The sequence below is a fragment of the Macrobrachium nipponense genome, chromosome 21 (genome assembly GCF_015104395.2).
Source record: "Macrobrachium nipponense isolate FS-2020 chromosome 21, ASM1510439v2, whole genome shotgun sequence".
In the NCBI taxonomy this organism is placed as follows: Eukaryota; Metazoa; Arthropoda; class Malacostraca; order Decapoda; family Palaemonidae; genus Macrobrachium; species Macrobrachium nipponense.
This window is the reverse complement of record NC_087212.1, coordinates 76072301-76087300: the sequence shown is the minus strand read 5'-3', so window position 1 is coordinate 76087300 and position 15000 is coordinate 76072301. Positions and strand designations below refer to the sequence as shown.

Below are 15000 nucleotides of genomic sequence, written 5' to 3'. Positions count from 1 at the left end.
CATGACTTTTAGAGCAGATGGTAGACAGTTTATTTTCTTTTCTAATCTACGACGAAAGAGTTAAAAGCATTCATTATTCATTAATGTCAAATGCGAATGAGACAAGATAGTCTATTATCAAAGGTATCTGCCTTCATCATATAGCCGAAAGGTTAGATAGATTAGTTACGGTAAAAAGAGAGTGTAAAAAGTAAATTTTTTATTTATTTAATTTACTTTTAATAGTACATTGCTCCGGTCACAAAGTGCGCGCGCGCACAGAGAGAGAGAGAGAGAGAGAGAGAGAGAGAGAGAGAGAGAGAGAGAGAGAGAGAGAGAGAGAGCGACTACCAAAAAGATAAAGGATTCTAAATATTAGAAGAATTTATCCAATAGAAAAGGGAAATCATTATATGAAGCTGAAATATGTGAGATGAAGAGACGAATTTCCATTATTGGACAAGAACTCCCGGTTTGCACATTTCTGGAATTCGATTCAATAATCTGGGTTAATATATTTTGACTACTATAGGCTTTCAAAAAGCTGATAAATGAGAGGAGCACAATTATTTTACGAAACAAAAGTGGAATTGACGGAAGGAGACGAAAATAGGAAAAGGACAACGAAGAGTTCGTCATAAAGTATAGATAGTACTAAAGGATTGTAAAAGGCGAGTTCTTCTGTATATTCGCCAGAGAAAACTTGGAAAGCTCCAGGACTGATGGGAAATAAGATTCAGTGAAAGATCAGTACCTATCCCGGGAAATGTCACTCGCAGTGGGGAAAGAATGAAGTCCTAAGGCGAAAGATAGTCATAGGCAGACGAACTTGCAAGAACTTTAGTAGATAACTGTACATTACAAAATATTAAAAGGACTTTGACATAAATCAATACTACTCAGTTAATTAAAAGTAATGGCGAGTGGGAGCACAACTAACTGCTGGTTTGGAGGCCACTGTCTATGCTAATTGACGCCCAAATAGTGCCTAGAGGAGAAGCAGCCAGTTGAACACACTTAACAGTTCCAGCCAAGAAGTGTGATAGCATTTCACTCTCTACCGTCAATGGCGCTATCAGTCGATAAACGTTTTTAAATAATTTCGATGTTCTGAAAGTGCACGAGCAGTTGTCTCTTAGTTATTCTCTTTTGTAAAGCTGCAAGGAACAGTTTTCCTTTTAACAGAATTTCAAAGAGGCCAGACCTCGGGTAAAGTTCATGGATGGTATATCAAAATTCGCTAATATAAAATGATTCAACTTACTGGCATCTTGAACAACTGACACGTGTAACAATGACGAACGCTCGTTTAGGTATACATAGCTGGTATGATTGAGAAAGGATATTTAAGTGTAGTAGGAAAACATCAGTACAGAATTCGTCAAAAAATATCAATACAAGACTTATCGTATTTTTCAGGAGCGTGTAAAATTTAGATTCCTGATTAGACTATATTGTGTTGAGCTTTCTGAAAGTGAAATGCGTAATATTCTGAAATCAACTCGATACAAATATAGTTAAAATCCAAATGAATCACTCTTATCGAAAAATAAGTTAGGCTGGTCACAATACTCAAAATCACCTCAGTCAGAACTACGAAATCTTGGTAGGGACTTAAGAAAAGAATTTTGTTCAAATGCAGTCTAGGCTGACCTCGTGAGGAGAGGCTGTTCAAGAAACTGAATAACGGTTAAACAGGCAAAAATATGACCTCACATTTATTTACAAAGGGCGATAAGGGCACTCTGGACCAGGATGTCAAGATGTTTCACTTCACACAGCATTTTACTAATGCCATTTGCATAGCAACAACTTATAAAGTACTTGAACGTATACCTACAAATATTGATTTGCCTCTTTGTAAGTAAATTTGGCAGTGGAAAATGAAAACAGAAGAGGAAGGTAAAAAGGAAAATATTCAATACTATTAAACTATATTTGATAACCAACATTGAATTATTATGCTCTGAAGTACAAAAGCTGTGATGATAGCTATATATCCAAAGACATAAGAACGTCTTAAACTTTATGTATTACCATATATTCTATTTCATATTTCAAAAGATTTTTGGCACTTTGAGTTAAATATTAAATAAAACATAGTTTAACTGTAGCCTTTTGAGCCCAATGTTGGCATCTCAAAATATAATAAATAATTACGACTCAGCATAGCATAGGAAAAAGGAACTTCTTTTATGTTCGTGGGAGTTCAACTTTGAACATTTTTACTGATATCTTTGTTGGTATATGTAACCATAGGGGTTGACTAAGTGCTGGAAGTAGGGGAACCTCTGCAACATGATGGGAACGCGAACAAGATTGATTATAGGCGAGTCTCCGTTGTCTGCAGGACCGGAGGCGTCCTCGTTTTCTGTAACTGCTTCTGGTTCTTGGGTAGACTCTTCTTCTTCGTCTTTAGTGTTGATGATGTTGGACTCGATTGGATCAGACCAACATTCCGCCATGTATTCATCCAGATTTCTATTTTCACATCTGTTGACGTAAGCAACCCTGTGGGATCATAAAAGCAGGCATTACATTTAATATAATAAATGAATGTCAACAAAAAACACCAAGAACAATTTACGAAAAATAACCGAAAAATAGGGTCTCTCCTAGATAATGATCCCAAACGATTTTAACCCTTTGTGTATCCACCTTTAGTACAATCCCGTTGGGAATGGCCGTAAAAACGTAAACAAAATACTGTAAATGTCATAAAGATAATGATCCCATAAAAATATTAGTCCTAGATAACAACCCCCGAAAACCCTTGGGGGTCACTATCTAGGAAAGATCCGAAAAGTATGAAAATTTTTGATATAACACATATTGACTTTTGCTTATCTTCCTTTCTTGACAATAACAGAAGATTTTGCTTAATTCGTCCAGAGTGAGTAGGTCGACTAATTAGATTTTGTGGGCATTATCGAAGCAAATAAACTCCAGAATTGACATCATAATATTACAAAGGATAAATAAATGAATAAATAATTAAACTAGCCAAACGAGACCATCAACGAGCCTCTCTGTACACACCATGCAGATAAGCCCGTTCCTTTCCCTTTCCAGGCTTCCGTGTCCTTGATAATTTTCTTGATGCAAGCAAGGTCATCCGTTAAATCATCGTCTAAGAGATCTGTAAGAATCAGAGTAAATACCATGAATGTATAATTAAAAGATTCGTTATTAGACATATTTTCAACATGCATATTTAACGAAGAAAGGTGAAGCAGGAAATTCAGGGACAGTGATAAAGATTTAGACAGAACTACGCTTAAAAATAGTAAATAGAAAAGAATTAGCTAAGGAAAAAATATACACAAAAGATTTCTACCAGAAGGTAATTGATTTCTTGAGGAGTAGAATGGATGTTTTTCCTGGAGTTAGTTGTAATAAACAACCAGGAATGACTTAAAAAGTAAGATAAAGTAAACAAAGATTCGAGGGTTCAAAGGAGTGGAGCGGAAAGTTTGACTTAGACAAGCAAAGTATCTTTGATAACTCCAGACCGGTAAGAAAAGTCATCATACAAAAATTAGTTCTTTCCGTGCAAGGAAGTAGGTTATATAGAAGATTACCTGGACTATGAGGCTAAAAACTCACAAAAGCCGGAATTGATCTTGATGGGGAATATGTTCACTGAGAGTTTTAGAAAAACTCGATATATCGTTTACCTGGACAATATGAAGTGGTTTGTAAGACGCTCGAGAAGGAAAGACATGTTAATTTTGTATATAAGGACCTTTTAAGGCTACTGAATGGACAGGTAGAAATACAACGTAGATTATTGGGAATATAAAATGGGAACAGTAGCCTCTCCCGGCTTAGTAATAATAATAATGTTAAAAAATATCCACAATTATATATAAAAATATATTTCTATGTAAAAATATAAAACAAAGACTTTCGAACACCTGAACGGTGTTCCACATCAATGTAACTTAAAATGTAACGAAGAGGATAGTTTCCCTCCGAAGAGCATCTAAAAAGGTGGGCGGGGCGAGAAAGTTGGCGCAACTGCCTGTTGAGTTTAGGATTACCTAAAACACGAACCAGCACTTCGATGATGGGCTGTTATTATTTTCTCGCCCCGCCCACCTTTTTAGATGCTCTTCGGAGGGAAACTATCCTCTTCATTACATTTTAACGTTACACTGATGAAGAACACCGTTCAGGTGTTCGAAAGTCTTTGTTTTATATTTTTGCATAGAAATATATTTTTAAATAAAATTGTGGATATTTTTTAACAATTTGTTTTCACGAAACTGTGAATTTCTTAACATTAATAATAATGATGATAATAATAATAACAAAGAAAAAACTATACATAAATAGATGCGAGCAAGATGGTATTGTGCCTGATGTTTAACGAACTCATTAGGTGAAATGGCAAGGAAAATCTTAGAAAGCTACGATATATTTTTGCTTGTTTCTTAGAAGGGGAAGAAGAAAAAATGTAAAATGCGGATTTGAGAGGGAGAGGAATCATATTTGAAGAAGGTACAGTAATGACAGGAAGAGTTAATAAAACCTGCAGACTAATGAATGCCAGATACAGTCTGCAAGAACAGCAGGTTGATAAATTCAAGCAATCATAACATCATACTCGTACTTTCAGAATGAGCAGGGGTAAGAATGAGTATGACCTGAATTCATTATGGAAAAATGAAGAAAAACAGAGGTTCGGTGTGAATTTTAAAATGAGTCGTCACAGGAGTGATGGGTCTCACTGAGAAGAGAAACGAGAGGGTAGAAGAACGCTGCCACAAGGTCAAGACAAGCAATGACATTTCATATATGAAATGCTCACTGAAACACTTGCGCTTCATAAAAGTAAATTGTGCAAGGAAAGCGTGGAAGTTGCTAAAATGAAGTTCCTGAAGTCAACGGCTGAATTAACAAAAAACTAAAGAATACACTGGCGTTAAGACCTGAACAAGTTCTCAAATATATCCTAATGATGTGTTGACTTTAGAATGAGAGTTAGATCCGAAAATTTACTGGGTGTCAAATTCGTTTGCGTCCTTAAGATCTTAGATAGTGTACTTGAATATCGTTGTGAAACAAAATATTCCACTTATTGACTACAAAGGGTGAACTTGAATGAGGAAATTAGCTTAGAGTGATTATTGTTCGGAAATCACGTTAACTGTACGATTCCGTTCAGCGTATCTTTTTTTCAATCTTCGTTCATCAGATCAGGTTCCAAGCTGGTAACTTTAAGAGAGACAGATCAAGTATGCATACCAATGTAAAAAATTACTTTAGTAAATAATGTTTAATATTCCTTAGTAATAGAATTCCTGGTGGGAGAAATTTATTTTATACTTTACAAAAGGAATGCGGTACGATCATTGATTTGAGATTTCTTGATATCCTCCCAGAAAAAATCATTATATGCTTTTATGTTGCGAACAAGAATATTCTATAGTATACATTTATAAGTATTTGAATGGCCTCGGGTCTTATTAAAGCGAGATTCAAATAAAACAAAATGCGGAAGAGGATGACGTTTTCCAGGGGAAAACTGTAAACATTTCTCATTGTCATAAAACATTAACGATATACGCAATGTAATAAACGTCCACACAGACTCCAAAATAGAATGATTTATAACAGAATCAAAATAGTGCCCGAATTCATCATTCGCACATATATGGTCAGCCAAAAGCAAGTTCTGCAGGAAAAACTTAGTTTTCATAACATTACAAACATCATTTGTCAGCGTACCTGAACAGGCCATCTTGCATTCATTCTTGCCATAATCGTCTCCGCACCAGTACTTGTTGTTGAGTTGGAAGAGGCCGTAATCCTTGCTGCCGTCCCAGTTGGCCTGGTTGATGGCTTCCGTGTTGAAGGTCGATTCGTACTGAGCGATGCACACCCCTGGTGGAAATGGACGAACACGCACGAATTATTATTACTGACGGGAAAAGGCAGCAGGAAATTTTTCATGGGCTAGGTAGACATGGCCATAGCACCTAAACGTACACGTTATACACTCTCACACCTATATATATATGTATATATATATATATATATAATATATATATATATATATATATATATTATATATAATATATATATGTGTGTGTGTGTGTGTGTGTGTGTGTGTGTGTGTGTGTGTGTGTGTATCTGAATTTATGCTTCTTATACCTGCTTGACCTATGAATATATACTAATATTAGACCATAAATGTCTTTTAATATCGTGTTCACTGTACCTTGGAGATAACTAATACCAAAAGGGACTTATAAACGATTAGTGGATCTGCCCCGGCAAGGATTCGAACAAAACCTTTGGTTTAAATACAACGATAAACAGTCGACTTTGATATAACTTATTCCCATTCTGTAATGAAACTGATATTAAAGATATTTGGGACTCTCTCTCTCTCTCTCTCTCTCTCTCTCTCTCTCTCTCTCTCTCGATGCGAGGGAATATTTTAATTATAATCTTGATGCCTGCTTATATATATATTATTAATATCCACACACGCACGCATATATATAAATATCCTTCATCACTTTTGTGCCCGTGATTCCTTCAAACATTTAAATATTAAGCATATCTCCCCTGATTATTCAGTGACATCATTCATTCGACTGACAAGATAATGTTACAGTTGCTACCATAACAACTCAGTAAGGCATAGGTATGAATCTTGATCAGGGTAGCTATGCTTATCACAAATAATTTTTTTTGGGTGTATGTTATTAACAACTTGAAATGGAAGCGATATCAATGGGTTATTTTTAGAATAGTATTTGGATGGACACGCAAGCACGAACACAGGGAAGCAGAAAGACACATACACATTATATATATATATATATATATATATATATATATATATATATATATATATCTACACACACACACACACACACACACACACACACACCACAACACACACATATATATATATATATATATATATATATATATATATATATATATATATATATACTCTCACGGGAATGACAGGGATTCTTACTATAATTAAAGATTATACACTGTTATTTCATCTTTCTTCGTTACCCATATAATTCTCTCTCTCTCTCTCTCTCTCTCTCTCTCTCTCTCTCTCTTCTCTCTCTCTCTATGTATATATATATATATATATATATATATATATATATATATATATATATATATATATAATATATGGGTTGTTATGGTAGCAACTGTGACACTATCATGTCCACATACAACCCTGTAATAATCAGGGTATATATGCTTAATATTAAATGTTTGAAGGTATCACAGGCACAAAAGTGATGAAGCATATTTATATATATGCGTACGTGTGTGGATATAAATAATATGTGTATAAGCAGGCAGCAACCTTATGATTAAAATATTCCCTCGCATCGGGACCAAACACGGAACTCTGAAGAAACGATTGTCCTTACAAACTGACTCACAAAAGTTATAAATGAAGGCGGCATCCAGGTACTATCGTGCACAACTGCAGTCCGTTCCTTTAGCCATCCAGAGAGACTCTAATTCGCTGACTATGAAACACCGAAGCAGTTGAACAAGTAGCTAATGGAAGACCCAACATACGTCGCACCGTAACGAGGAGTGGGAAGCAGGTATTTTTCTTGAGCATACAATAAAGTCTCCATATTATAGTATCGTTAAGAAAGTGATCGTAAAGATTTTGTTGTTGACGATGGGGTTTGAGTGTAAAATGTGCAGTTAAGGAAATATACGAAATAAATATGAGAATAAAAGTGCTTGGGAAGTCGTATCTTTGCTTGTTTTTCTTCCCCCACTCCCTCAACAAGGCAAAGGATTTGTTTTCCTTAATTTAACTCGAAGATGGAGAGAGGAAAACCAGTTGGCGTCTCAGAGAGAGAGAGAGAGAGAGAGAGAGAGAGAGAGAGAGAGAGAGAGAGAGAGAGAGAGAATTAATAAGGATTTGTTTGACATAAGTTTTCAGGTTTATAAGGAATGACTGTGCAGTTAATACTGTTACAATTATGAAAAGTCGATTTTTGAAGATACTGGATAAAAATAATATTTCATTCGATCCCGACAGAAGTTTCACTCAGAAATGATTTTGGAATCGATTCCTTGAAATTAAGATTTAAGAATTTTTTTTTATTAATATTAATGGATCATAATGGAAATCCTCAAAATAATTTTTACCGTGTAAGTTAGGTTTTTGTTTAAAAATTTTTTCTTAAACATCGGTGTTCGTCACGCAAAATCTATTTCGGACCAGGCGAGGTTATTTTTGGAACGTCGCAAATGAAGACGCTAATTTCCTTTACGCGAGTTTGTGTTGACCGACTATTGAAATTGTGTGGTTCCAGGGTCCTTGGCGCAGCGCACTTGTCCGGTGACGTCATCACGTCATCGAAAGCTGTTTTTTTGGCCATGTAAACTGTAAAACCTTCCTTTGTTTTGACAAATTGACAGTTGTCTGGTAGACGTATCAGTGCGATTAGTGGTTCGGCGGTTATCAATTTCGGATCATCTACTCCAACGTAGATTTGGAAAAAAATGACAATTTAGAGTCAACTTTGTAGTTGAGTACCATTTTAAGGTTTTGTGCTTTTTTACTTTATTCAACGTCAACTTCGTGTATTTTCAAGGCGTCTGTACATTTTTGAGAACTTTGTTTAGAATTGTTTGAATCTGTTCTTTGGACCATGACTTATAGCTTTTTGTGAACGAAGCACTGCTTAAATTTCTTGGATAAGTTTGCAGGATTTATTCAGTATATTAATAATTTTAATTTTTTTCACTTTTGAAGTTAGACAGCATGGGTTGGTTTCAGTGACGGCCGGTGAGGCAGTTACGGGCATTTGTTCCACACCGACTCTTACTTTTCCCGTTTGGCTATCTCCTTGTGGTCCGTACGGATTGATTTCAGTTAAGTATATATCAATTTAGTTTGTTGGTGGTTAACTTTTTTTTTTATGCATAAGCTTGTGTGCTATTTGCGTAAAAGTTTTCCTTTACCTGTCCGCAGATCTTTAATACATCGTGATAAAAATCTATAGGAATAATATTTTTCTTTATTTTTAGTATATTTTTTCTTGATCATATCTTGCCGAGGACCTGCGTGTTGGAATGTGGTTTGTTAAAGTAAGAAATATATATAGTAAAACTAGTTTTCCCATTGTTGTGTAACTACTTCATCATGACCAGTTTTAGCAAGGCTTTTAAATTTTTGTTTGACTTAACTGGATGCTTAATTATGTAGATGTATTTTCCTTACGAGGAAAGTAACCTAAAATTTGTTGGAGTTAGTATGTGAACTTGAAGAAAATTTACTTCAAACAATTTTGTCAAAACTACTTGAATGGATTTAGATATAATTTGAATTTAGGATATTTAACTTTATTAATGCTTTTTAAACATTTCAGGGAATGGTGCTACGATTAATATTCAAGACTGGTTGAAAAAAAAAAAGCTGCTGCTATCCCGAGATTCTTCATTACTTCAATATCCAATTTTTTCCTTTTCCTCCACCCCATCGGGGGTGGTGCCCCTGATCGGGTGGAGGGGCTCCTTAGGGTTTGCCTAGTAGGCTTGTTGGCCAACTGTGCGAGTCCTTGGAGTTGTATTTTTCTTCCGTTGCAGATGGCCGTGAGTTTTAACTTTACTATTGCTTGTAATTTTTTAAACTGATAATGTAGTTATTCCAGATTAGCGTCGCACTTAATGTTTTGTACGTATGCAATGGTTTGTATACAACTAGTCTGAGTTCCTGTCATAACGGTTAACTTGCATTAGTAAGCCATATATTAAGTGTATTTTTATGGTTATTGGATTTATTAGCTTAATCCACTCTAGTTTTAGTTATTTCTCACCCTCATACTGTGATTTCAAAAGCTACTTTGTTATTAGTTTGGTCAGTTCTTCATATGTAAGTTTTCAGTTTAGGTTCAGTTTAATCTTTATATGATCAGTTTTTCATATGTAAGTATTCAGCTTTATCTTTATATCATATACAAGTTTTCAGTTTAGGTTCAGTTTGATCTTTTATTGAAAAACTGTTGAATAATTACTTCTGGTTTGGTGTTTCTGGTTATTCCAAGCCTCCATTTCATTTTTAATTTTGGATCATGAAATCGATCAAAATCTTAAATTCCATAGATATAACTTTTTCAGATATTTTGTAAATGTAAGTATGTCAAACTTTTCATTTTTTCCTTTGTATTAAGGAGGGGTTTAGAATGGCGGGATCAAGGATTTGGAGTAATTGTGTGATTGGTTCGTGGAATACTATTTTTTCCATTTGTTACAAAAGCGAGGCTTTCCTAATTTTTTATCCTAATTAAGGCGGCCATTTAAGGCCTTGTCCACTAGACCAACTATCGCCCGGCTGCGTTGGTCCTTCAACCGGCCCGTACCCATTGGCATACTAAGTGTTATGTTCACACTTGCTTGTAAGTGAATTGAATTATTGTTGTCTTGTTGAACAGTAGCAAGTGAGTGGTAGCTAGGTTCATGCACGATATACAAAAAAAATAATCATGAACAGAGCGCATTAAATTTCAGTATGTAAACAATGTTGTATAAAATAGTATTGGGAAGCCTTGTGAATAAATACTATATATATACAATACATGTATACAATATTGTATAAAATGTACTGGAAGCCTTGTGAATAAATACTATATATATATACAATACATGCATACATATGTATGTGTATGTATGCATGTATATGTATTTACCCATTAACATGCATGCTTGACATTTTTGTATCTGTATATACAAGTGAATACACCCCCCCCACACACACACACACACACACATATTTGTATATATATATTGTATTATATTTATATATATATATATGCTATATATATATGGTATTTATATTTATATTTATATATTATATATTATTATATATTTATATTTATATTTATATTATATATATTTATATTTATATATTTATATTTATATTTATATTTATTTATATTTATATTTATTTATTTATATTTTATATTTATTTATTTATTTATTTATTTATTTATATTTATATTTATATTTATATTTATATTTATATTTATATTTTATATTTATATTTAATTTATTTATATTTATATTTATATTTATATTTTATATATTTATATTTATACTTTATATTTATATTTATTTATTTATAATTTATATTTATATTTTATTTATATTTATTTATTTATATTTATATTTATATTTATATATATATTTATATTTATATTTATTTATATTATATTTATATTTATATTTATATTTATATTTATATTTATATTTATATTTATATTTATATTTATATTTATATTTATATTTATTTATTAGTATTTATTATATTTATATTTATTTATTATTTTATATTATTTATTTTATTTATTTATTTATTTTATATTTATATTATATTTATATTTATATGTTTATATTTATATTTATTATATATTTATTATTTACTTATGTATATTTATATTTCTATTTATTTATTTATTTATTTATTTATATTTATATTTATATTTATATTTATATTTATATTTATATTATATTTATATTTATTTATATTTATTTATATTTATTTATTTATATTTTTATATTTATATTTGATGTATATTTATATTTATATTTATATATATATATTATATTTATTATTTATAGTATTTATTTTATATTTATCTTTATATTTTATTTATTTTATTTATTTATATTTATTTATTTATATTTATATTTATATATTTATATAGATATATTTATATTTATATTTATAGTTATATTATATTTATATTTATATTTATATTTATTTATATTTATATTTATATTTATATTTATATATTTATTTCTTTATATATTTATATATTTTATATGGTGTATGTAACCCTACCCCTGACTTTGTTCTTAGACCTGCGAGAGTTGTGTATCTAAAGATCATCCAGTTGCATTTTAATCTCGATTAACATTTACCCCTCACACGTGGCAAGCAGGTTATGCCCCAATAGACAGGTTTTCAAATAATGCTGAAATCATTAAAAACTACTTTTTGGAAGCAACTCGCTACAGTGCTAATTTGCTTTTATAAAAGAAAAAAAAAAAAAAAAAAAAAACAAAAAAAAAAAAAAAAAAAACAATAAAATTTTCAAGGGAAAGAATAGGGAAAGTCTTTTATAAAAGAGAAACAGACAAAAGAATCCTGTGACTTACAACAGATTCTAAAATATTATGATTTTTGTTCAGCACCTGCTGAGCCAACGCTCTACTTACAGCTTTTGACGTCGTCCCGGGACATCTTGTGTTTGTTCTCCAGCAGAGCAGCAAGTTCACATTTCTCAAATATCTTTGCCAGGGTGTTGGAAGAGACCGCTGAAACCACTAAAATGATGCTGAGCAGGTTCCTGTCGGAGAGAGAGAGGGGGATGAGACCAATAAGTTAGCAAAATAAATGATCGTAAACAAGACTATGCTGATCGAATTAACGATTACGTTTAAACTAGTTTTTGAAGCACTCCGATACACTTGACGAGAAAGCTGTTGGCGAATTTTTTGAAGCCATTTAGAAATAGAGAGCAACGCGCAATGTTGAACACGGCAAGCAGACAGCTGTAGTTTGCCAACTGTTTATATTATAAGCTTTTCTCTTCTGATGCTATGTATCGTCTCTCGCTGTCTTTCATGATCTGATGATGACCAGATAGTAATGACATTAAAATAATTCTTGTTTTTATTTGCTCTCGTTTTATGTTCCTCTATACTGATCGTAGATGGCAAAAAATACCGATTAATATAAATGGCTCGTTAGGATTTTATTAATTTCATAGTCATTTAATAATTATTATGGAACCTAGACACAGTTTGAGTGATGGCAATGGCAACTTGCAACTGAAGAAAAAGGAATGACAATAAAAGAAACAGCAATTTTAAACAGATAAATCGTGTATAACTTTGATATACAAAATATTGTTTATAGAATCGTCAGCACTAATAATATCAACCATAATTCTGATAGTGTAGGTTCAGTGAGCATCGTCCAGAATCTGCCTGTTAAATATGCATATAAGTAAACCAAACATGCAAGCTTTTTTCACAGACGATATAGCCTCTCCCACTATCTTGGGCATAATTATTTTCATATATTAATATAAACACATGTATAATCCCTGTAAAAATGTTACGAGAAATTAATTGCCAACGTCTGTAAAAGTAAGCGACGCATGTGTATTGCCTGACATTCCTCACCTCTCTTGGTCAGATTAGAAAGTGATGCTCAGCACACTGGGCTAGACAGTCAATCCGATCGGCGGTGGTAAGAGAAAAGCTCACTGAATGGGTTCGATTCAAAAACGCCTCGTCACGTCAACCGACATGCGACGATGCACAATAAACTTGATATGAGACCAGTAAAAGACATGAGAAATTGTTCAGGAAGTGACGACCAGCAACCAGTAGAGCCCTAATATGGCTCTACTGGTTGCAATCTGGATCGCTTGTTATATAAGGTCACTGGACGGGTCTCTCTCCCACTTTTTTTTTATCTTTTGTTAGTGGTGGGTTGGGGCGGGGTGATGTTCGTCCCTTTTCTTTCTCTTGACCTGATTATCACTGTCTTCTTTGCATAAGCTTCTTTATTTGTTTTCATGAGCATATTCGCATTATTTATTTGCAGCGCTTATGTTCATTTAAAAGGCAGCAAGAGGACGGAACTGGAAATAGTCTAGGCTTCATCCTTCGCTTCCTGTCAGTTCCCATCCTACCCCAATGAATGAAGCAACCCTTGTGTGTCTGACCCTTCAGGGCAACAGTCAAGGGCGTTACCGTTGTACTCCACATTCTAAAAATTGCCATAAGTTGACAGGCACCACACACTCAGTTTCCAGCACTTAATTTGGGATTTTTTCAATCAGAGAGCATAATAAACCACTTCTTATAAGAATAATTTTTCTCGGAAATCTACGGTAGAGTCATGATTCACTTATAGAAAAGTAAAGATAGGTTCTTGTTTCTTCTCGGTGATTCCAGCGGATTTTGTTTGTTAAATCTAAGACGCATCTCTCTCTCTCTCTCTCTCTCTCTCTCTCTCTCTCTCTCTCTGCAGTTCTGTTACGTGCTGTTTACGAATGCTATACTTAAAGCCATGTCACCGATTTGAAATACAAAATATATCATCTTAGCATTTACAACCCTCATAATGTGATATCTTCTAATCGGGTATTTAGTAAATGCAGTAGACCAGTCAATCAGATATATCATACAGCGACCCAGTTACCTGTTAACTAGACTAGAGACTTGGCAGGCTCAACTAGATCCGTTTCGCAAACTAGACCAGTAGGTGTTGGGTACAAACATTTCTCTCGCCTGCTCTTTTATTTGTAATGTCAAAAAAGGAAAATAAAGAAAAAAGAATACTTAAGAGCGGGTTGATCTTCAACTTTTTTTTTCTTGCTGACTCAAGTGCCAAGTATAGCTTGTCCGTTTCCTCTTCCCATACAAAACTTGAATTTCGTGCTAAATATAACCTAATAGGCGAGGTCAACTAGTACCGAAGTGAGCAACCCCGTTATATGGAAGTGGAGGAAACTACAAGTATGCAACAGCTGTTAAATTCCAGCTCACAAACAGATATTACAGACCTAATTAGAAGACCATTCAGTTGGGACGATCATTAATTTTGAGTTTTCTACCTCAATGCCACTTTTTTAACACAAGGATTCAATGGTGAAATGCCAGGAGCACCTCTCGATCGTGTGTTAGTTTCCTGAAACAGATTTACAGAACTCGTTCCTCGTTTGGCGGCTGCTGAAGAAATACCTACGCCTTTTATCGAAGTTCATTTGAATCTGCGCGGTCCCCTCTGGAATAATATGTGTCTCACAAGTAATTGTATAAACATCTCAAATTCTCGGACAGAAAAACACAATGTTAAAATCAATTACATTCGGTTTTAGTACTTCTGGGGGGTTTTGTTAACATAACCTACAACATTGGTTAAGACTGGTTTCGTTATGATGGAAACTTCTCCATTTACTTTATATTTAACCAAGCAAAGTAATGGTT

At 33.3% G+C, this 15000-nt stretch overlaps 1 protein-coding gene across 1 annotated transcript in view; it reads right to left on the bottom strand.

Annotated features, from left to right (window-relative positions):
* Positions 1 to 1901: 1901 nt before the first annotated feature.
* The window catches only part of LOC135198185 (lysozyme C-like), an 18164-nt gene continuing 5065 nt past the window's right edge, over positions 1902 to 15000 (bottom strand). Inside the window, exons 2-5 of the mRNA XM_064225734.1 lie at positions 12214 to 12344; positions 5713 to 5868; positions 3019 to 3118; positions 1902 to 2490 (exon numbers count right to left, since the gene is read on the bottom strand). Of these exons, the coding sequence (XP_064081804.1) occupies positions 2205 to 2490; positions 3019 to 3118; positions 5713 to 5868; positions 12214 to 12344 (673 nt within the window). The 3' untranslated portion in view covers positions 1902 to 2204. The remainder of the gene's footprint in view (positions 2491 to 3018; positions 3119 to 5712; positions 5869 to 12213; positions 12345 to 15000) is intronic.